The 24,362-nt window shown below is 38.0% G+C and overlaps 1 protein-coding gene across 14 annotated transcripts in view; it reads right to left on the bottom strand.

Moving 5' to 3' along the window:
• The window catches only part of epb41l3a (erythrocyte membrane protein band 4.1-like 3a), a 292,145-nt gene that overhangs the window by 120,742 nt on the left and 147,041 nt on the right, over positions 1-24,362 (bottom strand). For all 14 annotated transcript variants that reach the window (XM_039754817.1, XM_039754815.1, XM_039754816.1 and 11 more), the window contains 2 exons: positions 21,398-21,502; positions 10,061-10,103 (listed from right to left, as the gene is read on the bottom strand). In XM_039754817.1, coding sequence (XP_039610751.1) covers positions 10,061-10,103; positions 21,398-21,502 — 148 coding nt within the window. The remainder of the gene's footprint in view (positions 1-10,060; positions 10,104-21,397; positions 21,503-24,362) is intronic.

Raw genomic sequence — 24,362 nt, 5'->3', positions numbered from 1 at the left:
CCCTGCACTAACCAAAACCGATGTAAATACTTATTTCAGTGGTATGATGCCACTGTCAGCTGCCAAATTGAACTTTTCAACGGTCTTTTTATGGGCCCATCTTCAAGAAATTTGGTACGCAGGTTCCCAACGCTAACTGAATCCTACATACGTCCATAGCCTGCAGCTCGGTCACCGTGTGAGGCGGCGTTGGGTCACCCATCCCAACGCCTCCCACGTTGTTGGCTGCCTGCCTATATAAGGCCGTCTGTCGCTCCGGTCTCTATACTCCCTTCCTTGCTGCGCCACGGGATTCACGTCTCCCTGCTGATAACTACAGCCTTTAAATTTAATCCACGGCTTCTCCGCTGTTTTATTTGTTCGTTTATTATGATTATAGTTATTGTGTAGGTATTTTAGACTTACTTTACATTGTTCAGGTACCCATTTCCTTTATCATTCCAACCGTACCCCCATTAACATGTCTATCAAGGTCATCACCATCGATCAAAGAACTGTCACTTACCGAGTGGTTTCCATGCCCGGAGATGGCACCTGCCTTTTCATACTGCACGGCCATATCAGGCTCACTCTTGATATCCGGAGGAACACTGCGTCTTATGTATTGAATGACTGGGACAGGTTCAAGGTGTGGACCGATGACGGTACAGGAGATAATTATACTATACAGGACCACTTTAAGAGTGAAATGCTTAAGCCCTTCACCTGTGGTTCTGCATGTGACTTGATGGCTGCCGCTGAATTGTTCGGTTGTCACTTTCAAGTGTACCGAAATGGCCAAATATTTTACACCTTTCGACAACCGCCAGTGCCTCTTAAACATCTTCGATTCACAGGTGACGATTTCAGTAGTGGACACTTTGATGTTTATGAATGTTTAAACTCTCAAAAGCTGGATGTGAAGTTAATCGATGAAACCGGTTGTATGCTTACAATACTTGACAGATGCGGAATGTCACTTCAACACAAGTCCTGCAAATACTGTCGTAATTGAAACAAACCATGAAACTCAAACCGATTATGACAGCAGCAATCCAAGCTGTGAGATTTGAAACAAGATTACTTTTCATATGGCCAACTGTAACTTTCACGCTCAAGAGTAAGCTCAGCGCACAGCTTGGTCATATTACAACCGGAGGGCCGAACTGACAATGTTGTATACAAAGAGATCCTTAACAAATAATTACTGGTATATTTTCGCTCAGTTTAAAAAGGTTTAATTTTCTTCTTAATAAAAATTTTAAGGCAGTACTTCGCCGCCACGAAGTGCGGGTATTTTGCTAGTCTCCAATAAAGCACAAAAGCAACAGCTGTATGCATAGTCTTTCCCATTTCAGTGTTGGATGTTTGTAACTCTCAGTTTTCAGTACATTTTTCTTCATGGTAACATTGACACTTAATGGTCTTTAATGATCAGAGGCATTAATTCCTAATTAAATTCAGTGTGCTTCAATGTTGTAACACAAATAATAAAACATTAAAAAGTACTATATATAAATATATATATATATATATATATATATAGTGGCACGCAGCTGGGGTGGTACCCAGCCGGGACGCCCAGGAGGACCGGAGGAGGGCTTACTCCTTCTCCAGACCACGAGGGGGCGACCGTTCTGGTTGCATTAGGGGTCATGGGTTCAGAGCTTGGAAACTCAACCCTGTAGGGGCCCGTGGGCACCGCCAGGGGTCACCCCGGTGCCTGAAGAGCCCTGGATCTCAGCACTTCTGCCACACCAGGAAGTGCTGGGGGGAAGAAGACTGGGGACACCTGAAGAGCTTCCGGGTGCGCAGCTAGCACTCCCGCCACACGGTGGAGTGTCTGCGGAGGAGCGCCGGGAAGCAGCGGGAGTCCATCCGGGCTGGTATAAAAGGGGCCGCCTCCCTTCATTAGGAGTCAAGAGTTGGGTGCAAGCAGACTGGAGTCTGGAGAGAGAGGAGTGGAGGCAGCCAGAAGGAAGGCACTGGAGAGTGAGGCCAGGACTTTGGGGGATTGGTGGGTGGTGCACTTGACTTGAAAATATTGTATATAATAAATATGTGTGTGCTGGGTGACAAACCGTTGTCCGTCTGTCTGTGTCCGGGCCACGTTCCACAATATACACACACACAGTAAAACCTTGATTATCCATCATGGGCCAGGACCAATGCCATGACGAATAAGAGAAAAGACGGTTAACACGACACTTTTAAAATGATATACAGTAGATTAGTTTAGCAATTAGTCACATTTATTTACAAAACAAAAATACATTAACAAAATATAAAATAGTATTAACAAAATTAATTCATATAATATTGTAACAACCAGCGTAATAAGCAAATACAACTCAAAGGTATTGGAGTTTTCTACGTTTTACTTGGGAGGCTTCGTTCCGCAAAAAATAAGTACCCTGTCTTACAATTTGTTCTCTGACTTATAGAGCATACCTCCAAAACAATGAAAAAAAAGCTTTCCCTACCAATCAGTTTATCTCCTGCTATTTACGTTGTTTTTTTTCTATACTGCAACAACTCCTGCTTATTGTCTCCTGACTCCATACTCAAACCTTCCTTCTGCTGAATCTTCCTTTTTCTTTTAACATCTCCTGTAACTCATCTCTTTAAAGACATATCCACCCCTTACAGAAAAGAGACCCTTCACCCAGTCCCATCACTTACAATATTCATTCCTCCTGTTCTGCTCCCACACAGCCCAACGCCAGCTGCCTGTATGTCACAATATATTAAGAAAACATACTATAACAGAAATTTTAAAAAGAAAAGTAACCGAAGAACATTAATATTAATACAAAATAGCATTACCGTTTGTGGTTACCATTTTCGAACCGTTTTTCAATTTTGTCTGCATCACGCTTTATACCATTGTTCTTCCTACTCTGTAAATAGAAGCACTACTTCAAGCACTTTCGCCATTTCGTAAATGTTTAATAATTTAATTAATAATAATACAATAACTTTCTGGGACAATTCCAACACTACACGCATACATTTATCAGTCATAACAATGCATACTAGATTAATTATAAAAAAAAGAGAAAAGCTAGGAAACGCTATTAAAACTGAAGGTACGTAACTTGACACTGGATTTCAAAATGCGACATGACACGTTGTGCTGGGGAAGAAAACTACGTGCTAGTACAAGGGAGAGCTGTTCCAATGTGTGTAGCTTGCAGCATACTACAGCAGTAGTAGCACAGTAACAGGTAGGCATATACAGTATAAATGTATCTCTATATATACAAATATCTATAAAAAAAATGCAAAGTTGACCAACTGACTGACTCACTCACTCACTGTTCAACAAGAAAAAACTATATTCTGTTCAGTTAAAAGCTGAAATTTGGCAGCATGGTACATCTAGGGCAGTAGGCATTGGCTAAAGAAAGGACATTTTGATAAATCAATATTGTAGAAGTGGTAAAAACCCCTCCTACAACAGAAAAAATGTAATACAATGATCCCTCGCTATATTGCGCTTCGACTTTCGCGGCTTCACTCCATCGTGGATTTTAAATGTAAGCATATCTAAATATATATCACGGATTTTTCGCTGGTTCGTGGATTTATGCGGACAATGGGTCTTTTAATTTATGGTACATGCTTCCTCAGTTTGTTTGCCCAGTTGATTTCATACAAGGGACGCCTGACGGAGGGGGTGTGAGCAGAGGGGCTGTTTGCACGGAGGCTGTTTGCCTAGAGGATACAGACGCTCCTCTAAAAAATGCTGCTTTACCGCGGTGCTTCGGCATACTTAAAAGCCCAAAAGTACGTATTGATTTTTTGATTGTTTTCTTTTCTCTCGCTCTCTGACATTCTCTGCTCCTGACACGCATTCTTTGAAGAGGAAGATATGTTTGCATTCTTTTAATTGTGAGAAAGAACTGTCATCTCTGTCTTGTCATGGAGCACAGTTTAAACTTTTGACTAAAGAGTGTTATTTCATGTCTAGAGGGCTCTAATAATGTTAACAGTGTGGGAGAGTTTATAAGGGCTTAAAAAATAACCATACAAACATATGGTTTCTACTTCGCGGATTTTCATCTATCGCGGGGGGTTCTGGAACCCAATCCCCGTGATTGAGGAGGGATTACTGTACCACAAAATCTTGACAATGCTTTGACTAATTTGATTGAAATCTGGCAATGTTATAGAAAAAGGAAATTCAGCCAACCCATGCTCTTTTATGTCTTAATGATAATACTATAGAGAGCTGGCCACTCTTAAGCACCTTGTCCTTTTTCAGCTCAGCCCCAACAAGTGATAATGTGAAGAAATGAAGCTTCCAGTGGATAAAGGCGGATTAAAATAGAAGCAAGAAAAACGAATAGACAATGTAAACATGTAGGAAAGGATGAACCTCCTTTTGGATTTAATTTTTTATTGTGACCGAGACCATACTTATAGTAGAAGATTGTGTTACCTCCTCCATTTTCGGGCACAGCAGGACTGTTACAAAGCCGTAGTAATAAAATTAAAAAAAATCTAGTAATAATATTATAGGACTGCATTCTGCATGTTAACCCCCCAAACGAGGTGAACATACACCTGCCGCTAAACTTAAAAGCAAATTCTTCAGTGATCAAAGTAAAAACCCATATCTGAAGTTGACTTTAGTTAAGTTTGCCTGCTACCATTCTATTATAGCAGTGTACAAGGCAAGTTTAGATTTGCAGTTTGCTGTACTTTCCATAGTTTTCCATTTTCTAAGTTTATTTGGGGTTTATTTAAGTTCTTATTAGTTGCAATTTTTAGTTCCTTACTTTCTCCAAGGTAAACTGTTGTTTCCAAACACTAAGCATGTTTCAATTTGCGTATTGCTTTTTGATCTTAACCCTACAAATCTTGTAACGCTACAAGACTAACAAAATGTTATATCCAAATATGAATGAAGTTACCATTTACAGGATATGATGAATACTAGTGGCAGCAATTACATTGCCTGCATACATAGCCTGCTAAAAGTCAAACTACAGTTAGGTCCATAAATATTTGGACAGAGACAACTTTTTTCTAATTTTGGTTCTGTATATTACCACAATGAATTTTAAATGAAACAACTCAGATGCAGTTGAAGTGTGTAGACTTTCAGCTTTAATTCAGTGGGGTGAACAAAACGATTGCATAAAAATGTGAGGCCACTAAAGCATTTTTTAACACAATCCCTTCATTTTAGAGGTTCAAAAGTAATTAGATAATTGACTCAAAGGCTATTTCATGGGCAGGTGTGGGCAAGTCCGTCGTTATGTCATTATCAATTAAGCAGATAAAAGGCCTGATTGATTGAGGTTGATTTGAGGTCTGGTGCTTGCATGTGTAAGATTTTGCTGTGAACAGACAACATGCGGTCAAGGGAGCGCTCCGTGCAGGTGAAAGAAGCCATCTTTAAGCTGCGAAAACAGAAAAAACCCATCCGAGAAATTGCTACAATATTACGAGTGGCAAAATCTACAGTTTGGTACATCCTGAGGAAGAAAGCAAGCACTGGTGAACTCAGCAACGCAAAAAGACCTGGACGTCCACGGAAGACAACAGAGGTGGATAATCGCAAAAGCATTTCCATGGTGAAGAGAAACCCCTTCACAACAGCCAACCAAGTGAACAACACTCTCCAGGGGGTAGGCGTATTGATATCCAAGTCTACCATGAAGAGAAGACTGCATGAAAGTAAATACAGAGGGTGCACTGCAAGGTGCAAGCCACTCATAAGCCTCAAGAATAGAAAGGCTAGATTGGCTAAAAAAGCCAGAACAGTTCCGGAAAAACATTCTTTGGACAGATGAAACCAAGATCAAACTCTACCAGAATGATGGCAAGAAAAAAGTATGGAGAAGGCGTGGAACAGCTCATTATGCAAAGCATACCACATCATCTGTAAAACACGGTGGAGGCAGTGTGATGGCTTGGGCGTGCATGGCTGCCAGTGGCACTGGGACACTAGTGTTTATTGATGATGTGACACAGGACAGAAGCAGCCGAATGAATTCTGAGGTGTTCAGAGAAATACTGTCTGCTCAAATCCAGCTAAATGCAGTCAAATTCATTGGGCAGCGTTTCATGACGCAGATGGACAATGACCAAAATATACAGCCAAAGCAACCCAGGAGTTTATTAAAGCAAAGAAGTGGAAAATTCTTGAATGGCCAAGTCAGGCACCTGATCTTAACCCAGTTGAGCATGCATTTCACTTGTTAAAGACTAAACTTCTGACAGAAAGGCCCACAAACAAACAGCAACTGAAAGCCGCTGTAGTAAAGGCCCGGCAGAGCATTAAAAAGGAGGAAACCCAGCATCTGGTGATGTCCATGAGTTCAAGACTTCAGGCTGTCATTGCCAGCAAACGGTTTTCAACCAAGTATTAGAAATGAACATTTTATTTCAAGTTATTTAATTTGTCCAATTACTTTTGAGTCCCTGAAATAAAGGGATTGTGTTAAAAAAAATTCTTTAGTTCCCTCACATTTTTATACAATCGTTTTGTTCAACCCACTGAATTAAAGCTGAAAGGCTTCACTTCAACTGCATCTGAGTTGTTTCATTTAAAATTCATTGTGGTAATAATGTACAGAACCAAAATTAGAAAAAGGTTGTCTCTGTCCGAAAATTTATGGACCTAACTGTATATTATCTCATTGTACAAGATAAACATAACAAATAAAATACAGTGGAACCTCGGTTCACGACCAAAACTCGTTCCAAAACTCTGGTCGTAAACCGATTTGGTCGTGACCCAAAGCAACTTCCCCCATAGGATTGTATGTAAATACAATTAATCCGTTCTAGACCATACAAACTGTATGTAAATATAAATATTTTTTAGTTTTTTAGCACAAATACAGTTAATTATACCATAGAATGCACAGGGTAATAGTAAAGTAAATGTAAAAACATTGAATAACACTGAGAAAACCTTGAACAACAGAGAAAAGTAACACTGCAATAGTTCGCGCTATAGCGCCAAGAATCGCTCGCTAAAAACACTTTAAGCACAGTGTTTTAAGCACAGGGAAAAAAAATGAACATTTGAAAAATCCGTAATTTAATAAACCACCAAGAAAAGTATCATTGCAACAATGCACTAGGGGTGGGCGGTATGACCAAAATTCTATATCACTGTATTTTTCTAAATTATACCGGTTTCACGGTATTCTTTCCCATTTATGAATGGATGTTAACCACATTTTCCACTGCAATTACTTCAGTAGACTGGCTAAGAATAACCTATTCCACTGTCATGAGCAGTGTACAAAAAACATTTTAATGTGCACACAAGTATTAATACAGGTTTGCATGGCCCCATAAAGTGATAGTTTTTAAGAGGATGGCATTAATGAAGAGAAGGAATCACATTGCATGACAGATGCAGTCAAAATATAGAGCCTTTTTATTGAACAAATTTTGCGAAAACTTAAACCTTAATTTTGACAACATATTGTCAACCATCCAAAGAGGCATTTAGACATAGTAAAATACCCAGAGGTGCTTTCAAAAGTTGTATTGCACTGAATATGTCTTAGAAAAGGAATAAATAGTAAATATTTTTTGTAAACCAACTAAACTTTCTGTTAATTTTAACAATCTCTGTCCACTGACATGTTAAAGTGACTTTTTAAACAACTTTACCATCATTAAACAGCATAATATTTAAACTAATAACTATTAATAAAATAATAGTGCAACTTCCAGTAAAAATACTATTACTTCAAAACTTCAAGCCCAGGTACCTTACACAGTATTCACCAAAATAAAATAAAACAAGTACAACTTGGTGATGACATCTTTACCAACTGAACCGTCATTAAGGCAAATTGCATTAATATGGACCTTGCTTCAAGCTAAGCTATATACATAAATAATAAAACTGCAACTTGCATTTATAATGCTATTTGTGGTATAGTGGCTAGTGGTATCCGCAGCTTTAAAAAAAAAAAAAAAAAGGTCAGTTTTTATATCCAGTTCGCCATGTCTGTCTCCGTGGGCGTGATTGCACAACCGCGGGGAGTTGATGAGGTGATTGGGGCGAGTCGCATCCGATCGTTCCCTATTGCTTCATCGGCTTACTGCGGTGTGTGAATAAGGCGCTGTGCCCACGGAGATGTATGTTTATGGGCTGTCAGGATAGGGGAAAGCAAAAAAGAAAAGATAGAACACAATGAGGTTAAAGAAGGGAAAAGGCAGTCATGGGAGATGATCCAGACACCGGGAAGGTGAAGGCAGCACGAGCTGGGGCTCTGTGAGGGAGCACAGGCTTAGGCGATCTAGGGGCTGGTTCATCCCACTGAATAAGCATGTAGAGTGGGGTGAACGAAATGTAAGACCTCCCAATGGATCTGAGGTATGTCTGAGTGAGCGCGAAGGAAGATGGGAGGTGTGCCGGTCTGGCTGGGCAGTGTGGCAGCAGCCAACACAGGAGTTGGCAGAGAGCAGTTCATGCTGCAAAGGCTCCGCCAGCAACGCCTGTAAAGGGTGAGCACTTGGAGACAGAAGATGGTGTGCTGCGATCGGGTGAGGAGAGAGACTGCATTTTAACCTCTATTTTAACGGATTTATTTATTATGGATTTTATCCCCACGTTTCACTGGTGTTATGGATTTGCTATTTATTTGTGTACTGTATTTTTCTGAACACTGCACAATGGACACTTTTAGTTTTACTTTTGACTGTTTTTAACAAAAGCACTTTCCACCACCCCCTGACTTCAATGAGATTTCTCAGCTCATCTCGGTCATAACGATCGACGGTGTTGGTTCAACATATTCCCATGCAGGAAGAGGGAATCTGTAGGGAACCGGCATCGTCACACTATTTATTACACAGTAACCAGGTACATTACACAGTATTGAGAAAAAAAAATAAAACAAGTAAAAGTTGGCTTGCAGTATTATCCAGTAGTATGGAAACAGTATTCACACATTGGAACATAATGGTCCGCATCCGAACTGTTAAAACCAAAGTATCTTCAAACAACAGACACGGCATCTTTTTTAGTCAAAAGTTGTTCTGTGCCATCACGTTCAACTTTATTGTCTGCTACAGCTTCCGTTTAGGAATGTTCTCTGTCCATTTTCACTGCTCAATACCTCCACTAACGCATGTACTCTGCGGCATTCCTGTTTAGTGGTGCAGCAGTGGAAAAAGGTCCCCCCTTAAACAGTTTCTCGCTGTGCCATGTTCCAAACGTTGTTTAAGCTATTTAAACCAGTGTTCCGGTATAAAACAAATCCATATCATAACAAAAATTTTGGTATGAACCGGTATACCGCCAAACAAACCGATCGCTGTAAACAGAAATGAAAACAAAAACTAGCCCAGTGCATTCTTTAACTGCATTCTCTACCTTATGCGTCCAGCTCTCTCTCTCGTGTGTGTGTCTTTCTCGCGCACCTGTGTGTGTGTGTTTCTCTCTCTCACACGCGCCTCTGAGTGTGTGTGTGTGTGTATGTCTTTCTTGCGTGCCTCTGTGTGTGTGTGTGTGTGTGTCGCGCTCTCTCTCGCTTGCTGCACAGGAAAAGACTGAGCACGTACAAACCAAAAGGGAAACTGGCTTGTTCGTATACCGAGTGTGTGGTCGTGAACAGAGGCAAAAGTTTGCTGAACTTTTTGGTCGTAAACCGATTTGTATGTGAACCGAGACGTTCGTGAACCGAGGTTCCACTGTATAAAACAATATTTACATTGTACAGTACTGAAAGGTGACCAGTCTATAAATTTGTACTTCATATTATCTCAACAAGATTAAACAAAAACAACAAAAAATTAAATTCTGCATCCATATCATGTTATGCTTTAGTATTACATAATATTTAGAAGCATTCAAGAGAGAAAACCCAGCTTCCTAAATAGCATTTTAACATAAACCAGTATGCTTCTTTATTATCATCCAAAAACTGACCACATATAATTTTTCCAAAACTCAACTATTTGGGATTTCTGCAATTCATACAATACCAACTTATTAAAGAAACTGCAGAATGCACACTGTATGTCAGGACACATTTCTTATAAATCTACTAGTTTGATGTACCCTTTTCAATACTTGAACATTTAAAAATAAACTTACTTCGTATTTGCTTTTTGATTTCCTTTGCAGGGTCCAACCAATTCTGCAAGACATATAAAAACATTTAAAATAATAAAAATACATCTTGAAACAGATATATATATATATATATATATATATATATATATATATATATATATATATATATATATATATATATATATATAAAAATGTGCCTTTTAAAGTTCTCATCTATTAAATAAGTCAGTTTCTATATGTGTAGAAAACCATTTAAACTCAATTACAATAACCTTAGTATTATGTCTCTCTACAAAAATACAATCAAATAAAAACAAAATCAAAACTAGCTAAGTCATCACATTATATTTCATTAATAGCAGCTGAAATTTACCACAGAATATGAAAAATGACAACCAGTAAAGAATTAGACTTGTGCTGAGTAATAACACCTTAGACCCATCACATCTGGTTCAGCCATTTTGTAGTTCTAACACTTGATGTACTTCCTTCACCTCACTATGACAGGAGCTGGTAGAATACTAAACCCTTAATAATTGTTTGATTCATTTTAAACAACTTGATCTACTGTATTATATGCCCAATTTAAATTGGGAAAGTGGACCTCGCTACATGGCAAAGCATTTACTAACAGCCTAATTCTCAGACTTGTCTTTCATATAAACAGGCACAGGAAGACAGCATATAAGTTAAACATCACAACACAATTACCTAGAAGCAGAATTGAAGCTTTCAGGGACAATGAAGCATGATAAACATAATTTAATAGCATTTGGAGAAAAGTGTGCAAACTGTGTAATACAATATTGAAATACTGAATTAGAATATCTACAATACACATCCATACATAAAAAGCACGACCCTTACAAGGCTGGACTGCAGCACTGCATGGAAAACCTCTGCTGACTAGCAGTGAAAGGCAGTCACACAAAGGGTGAGGGTGTATCAAGTGTGGTCAAAAGCCTATCAGTTACTCCAATTGCAAGGGACTTCCACCAGTGCAGGACTGAAGATGGGCTATAAGATATTGCTATTTCTGTGCTGTTTGCAATTGATTGACACTAGCTATTCCCCCAGTTACTGTTGCTGATATCACATGATTGGTCTACTATGTACAACTATGTTGTTTCATAGAACACATTACTATGACCCATGATACTTTGTTGCATTGGTATATTAACAGCAATGTTGTTTGCATCATTAATTTGCATTTCATGCTTGCTATAGGTCAGTACAAGAAAGTAATTTGCAGAGAGTTATGGGGACAGGTTTGGGGCTTGCACTATTAGGACAGTCATAGGGCCTCAGGCTGGCTTCAGGAGTCTCCAGATTAGTTAATCAACTCCTGACAACATTTTATGGATAGAAGAAATGAAGATTCACCTTTACTAAAGTGATGCAAAAAGAAAAGTGTGGACAGCTCATGATCCTAAAAGTACGAGCTTCTATGTGCAATACAGTATACTGGAGGTAGTGTTTTGGCCTAGACATGTATGAATGCCACTGGAGCCAGACTGATGACACTAATAACATTTGTGTCACTGTCCAAACAATAATGGACTGCACTGTACTAATACATATGTCACTTTGCATATTTTATGAAAATGTATTAACAAACTACTGTGTTCAAGTTAATATGTATGGGGTGATCAAAGATTTGTATGCCTGAACTATTAAGAGACACACCAATGAAACCAAAATATAAACACAACCAGTTTTATTTTTCAGTCCTCAAATACTAATACGCTTGTTATAACTTTCAAACATTTTTCCATGCCCCTCAAATAAAACAATTTTTTTTCTTTGGTCAACCACTCTTATGTCGCTTATTTGATATTTTCATGTTTGGTCCAACAGAGGTAGCCCTTTATATTAAAGATCCAGTGGGTCTAGAAGACACGGTGTGGCATCTTTATTTAATAAGTAGCATCTCAGAGCAGCAACCCATGCTGATTGGCCCGGGGGTTGTTTTGTAGCAGAAGGGGGAATGTTGACAGCTTTCTGTGACAAACTGAGCATTGCAAACACCAAGGCATTTCAGATTAACACTGACACATTTTATGGGCCTTTCAAAACTATGAGGTCCAAGGGATGCACCCAGGTACAAATTCATTGGCTTAATGTTCACCTTGGTTCAATGCTTCAAATCAAAAATCAACATTCTGGGTGCCCAGAACACACAGATTTTGATCATGTTTAACTGATCTGATCATGCTAAACAGATTCAACAGTTCTATAACTATATGTATAGTGTCTGCTATCTTAAGCATCATTACTTTTGACTCCAAATTATGATCTTATATCCAGGGCCAACTTCAAGACAGTGTTCTGTGCTGTGTTGACTAGGCAAGAACGAATGTTATTAGGTGTACTATTCTCAACATGATGACCTAGCTCTGAAGCAAAAAACATACACCACAAACAACAAATGTTTGAATGCTGTGATTTGCTACTTACAAAATGGACCAGAGAATCCATTTTTGGGTTTAGGCTAAAACGTTTTTGATAAACCCTTATAAAAGAATAATTTAGCGTTTATTTAGAGTTAAGCATTATCATTGGTCATTGTAAATCTGAAAAAACATGATGGCTGTGATCATTTGCTTGTGTTTTATAAATATGTTAAGTCAAACTGACACTTTATTCATATACTTTTGTAGATGTGCTACTTCAATTTCCTACCACTCTGAAGCAGCCCCAGTAGGATTACACCATTGGGCTCCTTCAGAGTGGTGTGGGGGTTGCTGGGAAGAAATATATTAGACACTCTCTTTAAAAAGGAGCCAAAAAGATACCAAGGGGATCTTGATCTTCTATGTATTTTTATTTGTACGTTTCACAATCTATTTGATTACAACAACAACCACAATGGATTATAGTTTCTATCTGGATGTGTCCTGAGCCTGTTTGTCCATGTGATTTCTTCTTCGTCCTAGGAACGTTCCTAATCACACCAAATCGTCATGCAACATCAGGAATCTAGTAGGACAAAACTTTACATTTCCTTCAGAGGAATTGTTCATAGGGGTTTTTCATTCCACACACCACTGTCATCGGCACCTGTGTATTTTACTGTGTAGTGCTTAGTGTTTCATTCAGTTTATTTCTGCAATATTTCTAAATAATTTTCACCATTGGGAATTGGGGATGACTTTTGTATACGCATTATTTGTTTAACTCTTTGAGGGCTGATTATTTTTTCCAATAAACAATGGTTTCACTCAGAAATCAACATAAAAAGTCTGTTGCTGCGTGCTGTGGCTGTGTGGCAGGCTTGCTGCCAGGCTGTCTTCGCATGGCTGGAACAGCAGCAGTGCATTACAATCTGGTTTCTACCTCTTATCATTGTTAAGTGGTAGTCCTCCCTGGTGAACGCTGTCTGTACCATTGTCTGGGGACCATTAAGCAGAAGCTGGAACCTCACATTCATTATTCGATCACTTGTATCAAACGTCCGACAAGTCATAGTCCAGTTCAGAGATAATAGGTAAAGCGTCTTCTACGGAGTATTTTGCTTTATGCATTCACTTTGATCTCTCGCCAGATGTCAGTGCCATTTTTGCCATCGTGTGTGCCTTTTTACTCACTAGAGCGCAGGGAATCTCAGTCAAACCAATGAATCTAACTTTCCTTCTAGCAACGAAAGTCCAACTAAAACATAATGGTAGGTTTTGTCACAGTTTGCAGTTGATTACCATCGTCAACTCCTCCTTTTGACAAAAGTCAACATCAGCCCTGAAAGAATTAATAATATTTTTTGCCTTCTTTGTTTTTTAATATATACGTTTTATGTTTAGTATTATCTTCTTTATTGACTCATGGAGTCTCTTTATTGGTCTGTGTGTGTGTGAGTGCTGGGTCAAGGCTGGGTATGTTCCTAGGGTCCCCGTAATAAAATATATAAATCACCACTGTGTGAATCTTAGCATTGTTGCAATTGCTACATGTCTCTGTTACCTGACTGCACACAGCAAACTCTTTTCTCCTAAGCCCCACAAAGGACTCGGTACGTGTGATTCTTGCTTTACATCCAATGCTGCTGGAATAATAATAATTCATAGATCTATACTTTAATAAAACAAGTTACTCTTTACTTTAAATAGTAATTTAACTACATAATGCATATTACTTTTAATGTGTTACCCTACTGCTTTTAAGATTGTGTTGCTGAGCTTAGTTTTGTATGTTCAGTTCATTTCCATAAATTTAGCAATTTTTGAAATATTGGGGCAGATTATTTCATCCAGGAGGAAAAATAATGTGATTGCCTGAACATTTGCCTCTAGAAATGGATTTTGTGGACATTTCTACCTCTGATACAGAATGCCAGGCAAATATGACAGACTGAGTGCAATGGCCACGTGCAGACTATAAAATTCTTAAATGTAACTTGGTTAAAGGTTTACTTGGCAACATAAAAAGATTATTAGTGGAGAAATCTACCACTGTTAATCAGGTATCTCATAGGCCAATTATCTGATTTCTCTAATCGGAATAGGGGTTTTCATGGCATTTTAGTAGTTAGTATTTCTTTTGAATAATCGGGTTATTGAAATATGTGTTCATGTACTGTCTTAAATAGAGTTAATTTACCACTCCAAAAGTTTAACTCAACCTACAAATTAAATGTAAAATGAAATCAGGAGTGTTGCTATTCCAATAAAGATAACTAACATTAGCTACTGCAGTTACTCTGGTAACATTTAAAAGTCTCTTATATCATTATCCTGCCCCATTTGATTGAGTAAGTACACACAATAAACAATGGCCAACAAGTAGAATTTTGCCCAAGAGATTCAAAAAAACATTTTAGCTCTCTAAATTGAGATTACCTAAAAATGAGGAACCACTGAATCGATTCCAAGATTCCTAAATGACCCCAGAATATTTCATGCAGTTTTTACACTATAAAAAACAATCCTCTTTAAAAAAAACCCTATGTGCGTCCAGGTGTCCGTGTCTGGTGAAGTGCGCATGCGTGGGGCCACACAGCACGTGTTCAGCACGTGCAAGACAGACACATACACACACACAGGTGCGCATGAGACAGGCAGACACACAGGCGCATGCGAGACAGACAGACACACACACACACACACACAGGCGCGAGAGAGAGACAGACAGACAGACAGACAGACACAGACACACACACACACACACACACACACACAGGCGAGAGACAGACACACACACACGCAGGCCCGCGAGAGAGAGACACACACAGGCGTGCGTGTGCATTGTTGCAACGTTACTTTTCTTGGTTGTTTATTAAATTATGGATTTTTAAAATGTTCATTTTTTTCCCTGTGCTTAAAACTCATTAAAAAAAGTGTTTTTAGCGAGCAGGTCGTAAGGCTATAGCGCAAACTCTTGCAGTATTAGTTTTCTCTGTTGTTCAAGGTTTTCTTAGTGTTATTCAATGTTTTTACATTTAGTTTACTACTAGCAAAATACCCGTGCTTCGCAGCGGAGAAGTAGTGTGTTAAAGAAGTAATGAAAAAGAAAAGGAAACATTTTAATAATAACGTAACATGATTGACAGTGTAATTGTTTTGTCATTGTCATGAGTGTTGCTGGCATATATATATACAGTGTATATACATACACACACGCATATAAACATATATATACAAATACACCTGCGGTGGGTTGGCACCCTGCCCAGGATTGGTTCCTGCCTTGTGCTCTGTGTTGGCTGGCATTGGCTCCAGCAGACCCCCGTGACCCTGTATTCGGATTCAGCAGGTTGGACAATGGATGGATGGATACAAATACACACACACACACGCATATATTGTCACGCTTGGGTCACAGATTTGCACAGAGACACAGAAGGTCGTAGAAAAAAAAGAAGGATTTTTATTCAGACACCGCAAACACATGAGCTTAAACGTGCTCCATGACAAGTCAGATATAACAGTTCCGCTAGGAGCAGAGAGAGATAAAAGCAAACAATCAATTCCCAAACTGACAAGCGCTGCGCAAGGCTTATAAGTCGGCGGAGTACCGCGCGAGGCTTGTATTACGCGTTATAGTGCAAGGATAAGGAGCAATGTGTAGGCAGTGTTTCAGGGTTTGTGGTTTTCCCAGGGGCGTCTGTCTCTATTTGGGGTGCGATCAGCCCTCCAGCTCACAATATATATATATATACATATCTATACTAATAAAAGGCAAAGCCCTCACTGACTGACTGACTAACTCACTGACTCATCACTAATTCTCCAACTTCCCATGTTGGTAGAAAGCTGAAATTTGGCAGGCTTATTCCTTACAGCTTACTTACAAAAGTTAAGCAGGTTTCATTTAGAAATTCTACACGTAAAGGTCATAACGGTCGACAACATTCGCCATGTTGAACTTTCTTATTTAAGGCCACATCTTCACGATATTTGGTAGGCGGCTTCCAGATGTACTTACTTATTTCGATGGTATGATGCCACTGTCGGCCGCCATAATGAACTTTCCAACGTCACCAATTTTCTAACTTCCCGTGTAGGTAGAAGGCTGACCCCATCTTCACGAAATTTGGTAGGTGGCTTCCCTGCGCTAACCAAAACCGATGTACGTACATATTTCGGTGGTATGACGCCACTGTCGGCCGCCATATTGAACTTTTGACGGAAACCGATGTACGTACTTATTTCGTTGGTATGACACCACCGTCGGCTGCCATATTGAACCTTCCAACGTCACTAATTCTCCAACTTCCCGTGTAGGTAGAAGGCTGAAATTTGGCAGGCTCATTCCTTACAGCTTACTTACAAAAGTTAAGCAGGTTTCATTTTAAAATTCTACATGTAATGGTCATAACGGTCGACAATGTTTGCCATGTTGAACTTTCTTATTTATGGCCCCATCTTCACGAAATTTGGTAGGCGGCTTCCCTGCACTAACCGAAACCAATGTACGTACTTATTTTGGTGGTATGATGCCACTGTCGGCCGCCATATTGAACTTTTCAACAGTCTTTGTTACTTATCGGCCCATCTTTAAGAAACTTGGTACACGGGTTCCCAACGCTACCTGAATCCTACTTACGTAAATTTATATGTCCATAGCCTGCAGCTCGGTCACCGTGTGAGGTGGCGTTGGGTCCCCCATCCCTACGCCTCCCATGTTGTTGGCTGCCTGCCTATATAAGACTGTCCATTGCTCCGGTCTCTACATTCTCTTCCTTGCTTCGCCACGGGATTCACGTCTCCCTACTGATAACTACAGCCTTTTTGTTTAATCCACGGCTTCTCCACTGTTTTATTGTTTGTTTATTACAATTATAGTTATTATATAGGTATTTTAGACTTACTTTACATTTCTCAGGTACCCATTTTCTTTATCATTCCAACCCCCATTACCATGTCTATCGAGGTGATCACTATTGATCAAAGAACTGTCACTAACCGAGTGGTTTCCATGCCCGAAGATGGCACCTACCTTTTCCTTTCTCTTTGTTACATATTGCACGGCTATATCAGGCTCACTCTTGATATCCGGAGGAACATTGTGTCTTGTGTATTGAATGACTGGGACAGGTTCAAGGTGTGGACTGATGACGGTACAGGAGATAATTATACCACACAGGAGCACAAGAAGAGTGAAATGCTTAAGCCCTTCACCTATGGTTCTGCATGTATATGTTATATATATATATATATATATATATATATATATATATATATATATATATATATATATATATATATATATATATATATATATATATATATATATATATATATATGTCTCCTTTGGAGGTGCCACAATCCATCGAGGAAGAAAACTTAAAAACATTATTTGTACAAAATCTTAATTTATCTATCCATTCCTAAATAATTAAATGGGCTATTTCATATCAGTGCAATACGCTGCTTGTTAAAACGGATGACTCCTGGTCTTACATGCACTTAGTGCTGCGTGGGTATTATGAACTATCGTATCCATTCAAATTCTATTTAAATTTTAAACATAAGTAATTTTTATTTGGTCGACAGAAATATGTTTAATAGGAATGTAAGTTAAATTTAGTCATCATTGCATACATTTTTCTTCACCATAGAAATTTAAAGACTAAATTCAACTTCCATTCCTACCAAAGATATTTCTGGTGACTAAATAGAACCTACTTATATCCAAATTCGAGCTATTGAGCTGTTGCCTGCCTGCCTATATATTGAATATACTGAAATAGTTTTACTGTCAAATAATGCAAACAGTACACGGCACATGTTTCGCCCCAATTCTGGGCTCATCAGGCAGTACACACTCACTGCACGCCCCCTCGGGAATAGAACCTCGGATGTCAGCGCTAGAGGTGAAGCCTCTCATGTTGCGGCGCGGTGTGTGGTTCGTTGATTTGACAGTATGTAGATCAGGGTTTGTATATATATATATATATATATATATATATATATATATATATATATATACTGCTCAAAAAAAATTAAAGGAACACTTTTTAATGAGAGTATAGCATCAAGTCAATGAAATTTCTTGGATAGTGATCTGGTCAGTTAAGTAGCAGAGGAGGTTGTTAATCAGTTTCAGCTGCTTTGGTGTTAATGAAATTAACAGCAGGTGCAGTAGAGGGGCAACAATGAGATGGACCCCCAAAACAGGAATAGTTTAACAGGTGGAGGCCACTGACATTTTTCCCTCCTCATCTTTTCTGACTGTTTTTCACTAGTTTCACATTTGGCTACAGTCAGTGTCACTACTGGTACCATGAGGTGATACCTGGACCCTACAGAAGTTGCACAGGTAGTCCAACTTCTCCAGAATGGCACATCAATATGTACCATTGCCAGAAGGTTTGCTGTGTCTTCTAGGACAATCTCAAGGGCATGGAGGAGATTCCAGGAGACAAGCAGTTACTGTAGAAGAGCTAGACAGGGCCATAGAAGGTCCATAACCCATTAGCAGGACCGGTATCTGCTCCTTTGGGAAAAGCAGAACAGGATGAGCACTGTCAGAGCCCTACAAAATGACCTCCAACAGGCCACTGGTGTGAATGTCTCTGACCAAACAACCAGAAAGACTTCATGAGGGTGACCCAAGGGCCCCATGTCCTCTAATGTCCTCTTTAGCTGACCGCCTGCTCATATAAGACGCTCCACTGTTTTTTTGTGAAACAGCCTTTACACAGCTTCTCCGCTCTTTTATAAACGAGCGACATATAAAGCCATCACCTTGTCAATTGTGTAATGCGGTTTTTGAACAGGTTTGATGCGTACTGCGTTCAGTCAGTTCACATGAGCTGCTCTCGTGTGTGATGTTGCGATGTCAATGGCTTTATTTAATGATAGCTAAGACCCGGCACTTAAAAATTTCTGGCTGCACTCCGTTTGTAATATGAAGAAGCTGCGCGAGCTCACTCTTGAGAATTCATTGTATAGTTGTCCAGGAGAAAAGCAATCTTTGGGACCTCTTCCTTCTTTTCTACGTACTGCGGTCACAGTCAGTTCACGTGATTACGTGGGAGGTGTGATGATGTCACACGCAGCTCCGCCCCCCACAGCCGTTGAGCTAACGTCCATTACAGTATATGGAGAAAAATAGGTTCCAGTTATGACCATTACGCATAGAATTTCAAAATGAAACTTGCCCAACTTTTGTAAGTAAGCTGTAAGGAATGAGCCTGCCAAATTTCAGCCTTCTACCTACACGGGAAGTTGGAGAATTAGTGATGAGTGAGTGAGTGAGTGAGTGAGTGAGTGAGTCAGTGAGGGCTTTGCCTTTCATTAGTATAGATTACGCTGTATATTCAATGGTATAATTAACTATATTTGTGCTTAAAAACTTTAAAAAATATATATTTACATACAGTTCATATGGTCTGGAACGGATTAATTGTATTTACATACAATCCTATGGAGGAAATTACTTCGGTTCACAACCAAATCGGGTTACAACCAGAGTTTTGGAATGAATTGTGGTCGTGAACCGAGGTTCCACTGTATTACTGTCAGACAAAATTACAGGCATTTTATGGAAATACAAACCAGTATTACTGAGAGAGAGAATTAAAGGCACATAATACAGTGACGCATATTACAGCCACATGCAAGGTCCCTTGCCATTTAATATAGACTGTTCCTACTAATGTTTATGCACTACTGTTCTAGCGCCAGTTATTGTAACAGGCTTAATGTCTAGTTATTATATAAGGAACTTAAACAATGAATATCTCCATTTCATGTTACTATCCAAAATATACCAAGCACATAAGTATAGTAACAGATTAATAAGCATTAATGTTGCACTTTAAAAGCCTAAAGAAACTGGTCATGTATCTACATAATTGTTTATGTAATAGTATGAACTCATACTTAATAGCTCATTGAATACATGATTTTTAAAGCTGGTTTTTGAGTTTTATATTATAATTGGCAAAAACACACAAGAATACAGCACTGGTTCATAATAATTTTGTTTCACAACAATAGCAATTAGCACATTTCCAAATTAATCATACAGTATATTATTATGTAATGTCAAAAATAATAGGGAAACTAAAAATGAGCTACATCAGAAATGCATTATGTCAGATTTAGCTGCTGGTTAATCAAAGATTATGGAGTAGACTGCAGAGAGCATAAACATAATTTGAAATGAATAATTAACCAGCATTATAATACAATGTAAAAAAAAACAAGTCTCACTTTTTTAAATATATAATATATATTTGAATAAAAATGTAAAAATTTGTATATCACACTTTTTGAGTAAAGCCCTGTCCATTACTACAAGAAGCAGACCATTTGATTTGATGCATGATATTGGATATGGGGGGAATAATTTGTAGAGTAACAGATGTTGTCCTATTCACAAGTTTACATATGTAGCAGACACTTCTCTTGTGTACATGTAAATAAAATAAATATGTTGGTATGCCTGTATAAAATTTGTGACAGTGACATTCAACCAAACTTAAGTTTCATAATCAACACTTTTAGTAAGGAAAGATTAAAATTTGCAGGTCTTATCATTATATTATCTACACAAATTAGTCCTTCACAGAAGTAGAAAAACTTGAAGAAAGAGTTGTTTTCAATATGAGAGATGGAGTATTTCCTCATCACCTTGCTACAAATATGTAATTATGCAATCAAACAACCACGCATGACTTTGAACTGTAAAATTTAAAAATGTGCTTCAAATTAAACATGCAATTTGCAAATAATCATTTGCAATTAGCATGTACTATTAAATATATGATGAAAACACTGCATAGTTATATAGTTAATGAACAGTTACAAAGTATTTATCTGCAGCAATTAAAGATAACCAAAGTGATATTAAATAGGAACACTTTTACGTTTATTTCATTTAAGGCATCCAATCTAATCATCTTTTACAGCTTACCTTTTGGTTTTCTGTATCTCGAAATGTTATTCCAAAGTAGTCCTTTTCAAGGAGATTGAGGTGATCACATACTTTGTCAAACAATGCTTGTCCTTTTGCACGTTTCTACAAAAAATAAAGGTGAAGGCAAAAAGATACAATTTAATGCAAAAACAAAAACTGAACACACATACAAAAGCTTAATCAGTAGAGATCTTAGACCAATGCACTGCATATTGAAAAGCTTTCTCCCAATCATTTAAGGTTACTCTTGAGACAAACTGTTCATTAAGCCGGTAATTAAGACCATATAATCTTTGCTGTTCATCTGTATACGGCCAAAACAGTTTTCAACAATTTTTTTTAACTCCCAAACGCATAGAGGGTAATCAAATGATGTCATCTTAATCAACTACAAAATTATTATTGCCCAGACAAAACTAAAACTGAACGGAGAGTAACAAAGCAACTTTTTAACCAAAATGAGCCAGTCACTCCCTCTTGCTCAATACAACACATCTGTTTGCCAAGGATTTCTACCATAAATGTAGTACTTAAAATGTGGGGTTACAAATGGCTAAATTATGAATTTGGGCTATGAAGTATCTGAGGTCAAATTTTACTGGAATTATATCACTGTTTGCCAGACTCACACATTTCAACTTCTTAACTGATCCAAGTCCCTACTCTATTAAAAACTGCTGTAGTATTATTCTCACAAGAATATCTAGGTAGCAACTGGAATGCTACCAAGTCATGAAAAGCTGAGTTTACAGTATAATATGATTTTTAAGTCTGATGAATTTATATATGCACCATTGCACATTCTATTTAAAATCTTGCACTTAAAATGTTGCAAAATAGAACATCAGTCATCTCATAAAAACAATTATCTAAAACAAACTAAAAAGTGACAAGAACTTGAAGAGTTTGTAACATGAAGTAACTATTCCAGGAAAGCCCAATGGGTTTGAACTGTTCATTACTTGGGATGGAAAAGGTTTGACTACGTTATGTTTTAAAGCTAGTATGCGCTGAATAGAATGACTCATTTAATTTAAGAAGGGTCATGGTAACAACTAATTAAGGAAGCAGGCATATATACAAAACACACAATATGGAAATAATCTATTACAAGAGATACAGATGCTTTTTAGTGGTCAAATTTTATTAAATAATATATGCCAATAAAGAGTAGTGCAAATCATTATATAACCATTAAAATATCATACAAGTAAGAACATACACCCTACAGTCCCATACAGTCAAAAACTAGTGAAAACAAACCTAGAAATAGAGCTGGAAGGACCAGGAAAATGAAGCCTTGAGGAGTAAAAGGGAGAGGACAGACAAAAAAAAACTTCTGACACAGATCATTTAAAGGCTGAGACCATCGCACATTTCAAGTACATACTGCATGTAAAAATGCACTTATATTTTGGAAGGGCCAAGAATGCAGAGGTGATGATTGGAAAGACCCACAACAAACATTTACAAGGTCAGATACAAGCAAAGTGCAAATTTAATTGGAATGTGCTGATGATGGAAGGTTTTTTGCCATTTCACAGGAGACTTTAGAATTTAGAATGGAAGGATAAGGGCATGTTAGTCCAAGAGTACAGAAATTCTAGCAATCTTAAAATGTGCTTACAATTTAATGTAGCAATCTCATGTAAGATGAAAGAAATGTAAAACAGCTGGACACTTGACGAATGTAGCACTGTCAACAAGTAGAAAGATTCAATGGCAGACAACTTAAAAAGGAAAAGAGCAGAATAGTTCTGTTAATTTTATAACCAGATAGGTTTTCAAAGGAACAAAACAAGGTGGAGATATACAAAAGGTCTGAGGAAGTGTTTCTGAGAAAGTATAAGATGTCATCAGCATACAGAAAGATTATGTGGTGGTTACAGTGTAAGGTAAAGGCTAGGTCTGAGTTAAGTATAGTAACTGCAAGTGGTTCCTGAGAAAGATTTAAAAAAAAGAAATGAGAAAGTAGGCAGCCTTTATTTCACACCTTTAAAGATTTGGTAAGGTGATAATGTTACCAAATCGGTCAGAATGACAGCAGTGGGAAAAAGAATACAACTTTAAGATCATATTAATGTAATTGCACTAAAAAACATCTGATACAAGCCTGACAGGGACATTCTACTTTAGAAACTCAAAGACCTTTAAGCATGTACAAAAAGCAGAGCTGAAGCCCATGGAAAATTTGGAGCAGTGTCAATAATAAGAAAATGACACCTCATGAATGAGACTTGTCTAGTGAATAAACAAATTTAGACATTATTAATTGAAGATGACAATCCAAAAGCTTTGCAAGTAACATTGCCTCCAAATTCATCAATGACACACGATGATACTTTGAACAATCAGTTTTTTGCCTCATTTTATCAAGTAGGCTGAAACATGGCAGTGTTAATGGAATTTAATTGTTCCATCCACAGGAAAAGATAGCAGCATTAAGCATTTGAAAAAGAGGGTCATATAGTTGTTTCCAAAATGCCAAAACAAGTTCAAACGGCAGCCAGTCCAGGTCTGTAGCACTCCCAGAGTTTAAAAGGTCTAAAGTTCCACTGCAAAAGACAATTGAAAATAACTGCCATATTTCAAAATTCACTTTTATTTTAACAAATCTCAATTTTAAACAGCTTTAAAGAATCTCCTAAATTTTAGAAATTCGCAAATGCTCAATTTATTTACCTTAGCCAACTTTCAATTTAATTGACTGCTGACTAGACAGAAAATGCTCGAAATAATGAAGCACAATGAAAAAAATATTCAGGTCCACCAGTAATTCAATTTCTATTGTTACGTGAGTAAAAAAGAGACTCAGTTTTGATTAGACCCATGTTTTTCCTTGACCAACTGCTTTTGCCTGCAACACTGAACTGACATCCACCTGTTGCAAGGTATCAAGTACCATTCTGCACACCCAGCATAGTCATAGTCATTTTGATCTGTATTGCTTGTTAACTTCTTC

Source organism: Polypterus senegalus, chromosome 5, assembly GCF_016835505.1.
Source record: "Polypterus senegalus isolate Bchr_013 chromosome 5, ASM1683550v1, whole genome shotgun sequence".
Lineage (NCBI taxonomy): Eukaryota > Metazoa > Chordata > Cladistia > Polypteriformes > Polypteridae > Polypterus > Polypterus senegalus.
Note: the sequence above shows the minus strand (reverse complement) of the source record. Positions and strands in the feature narration are given on the sequence as shown.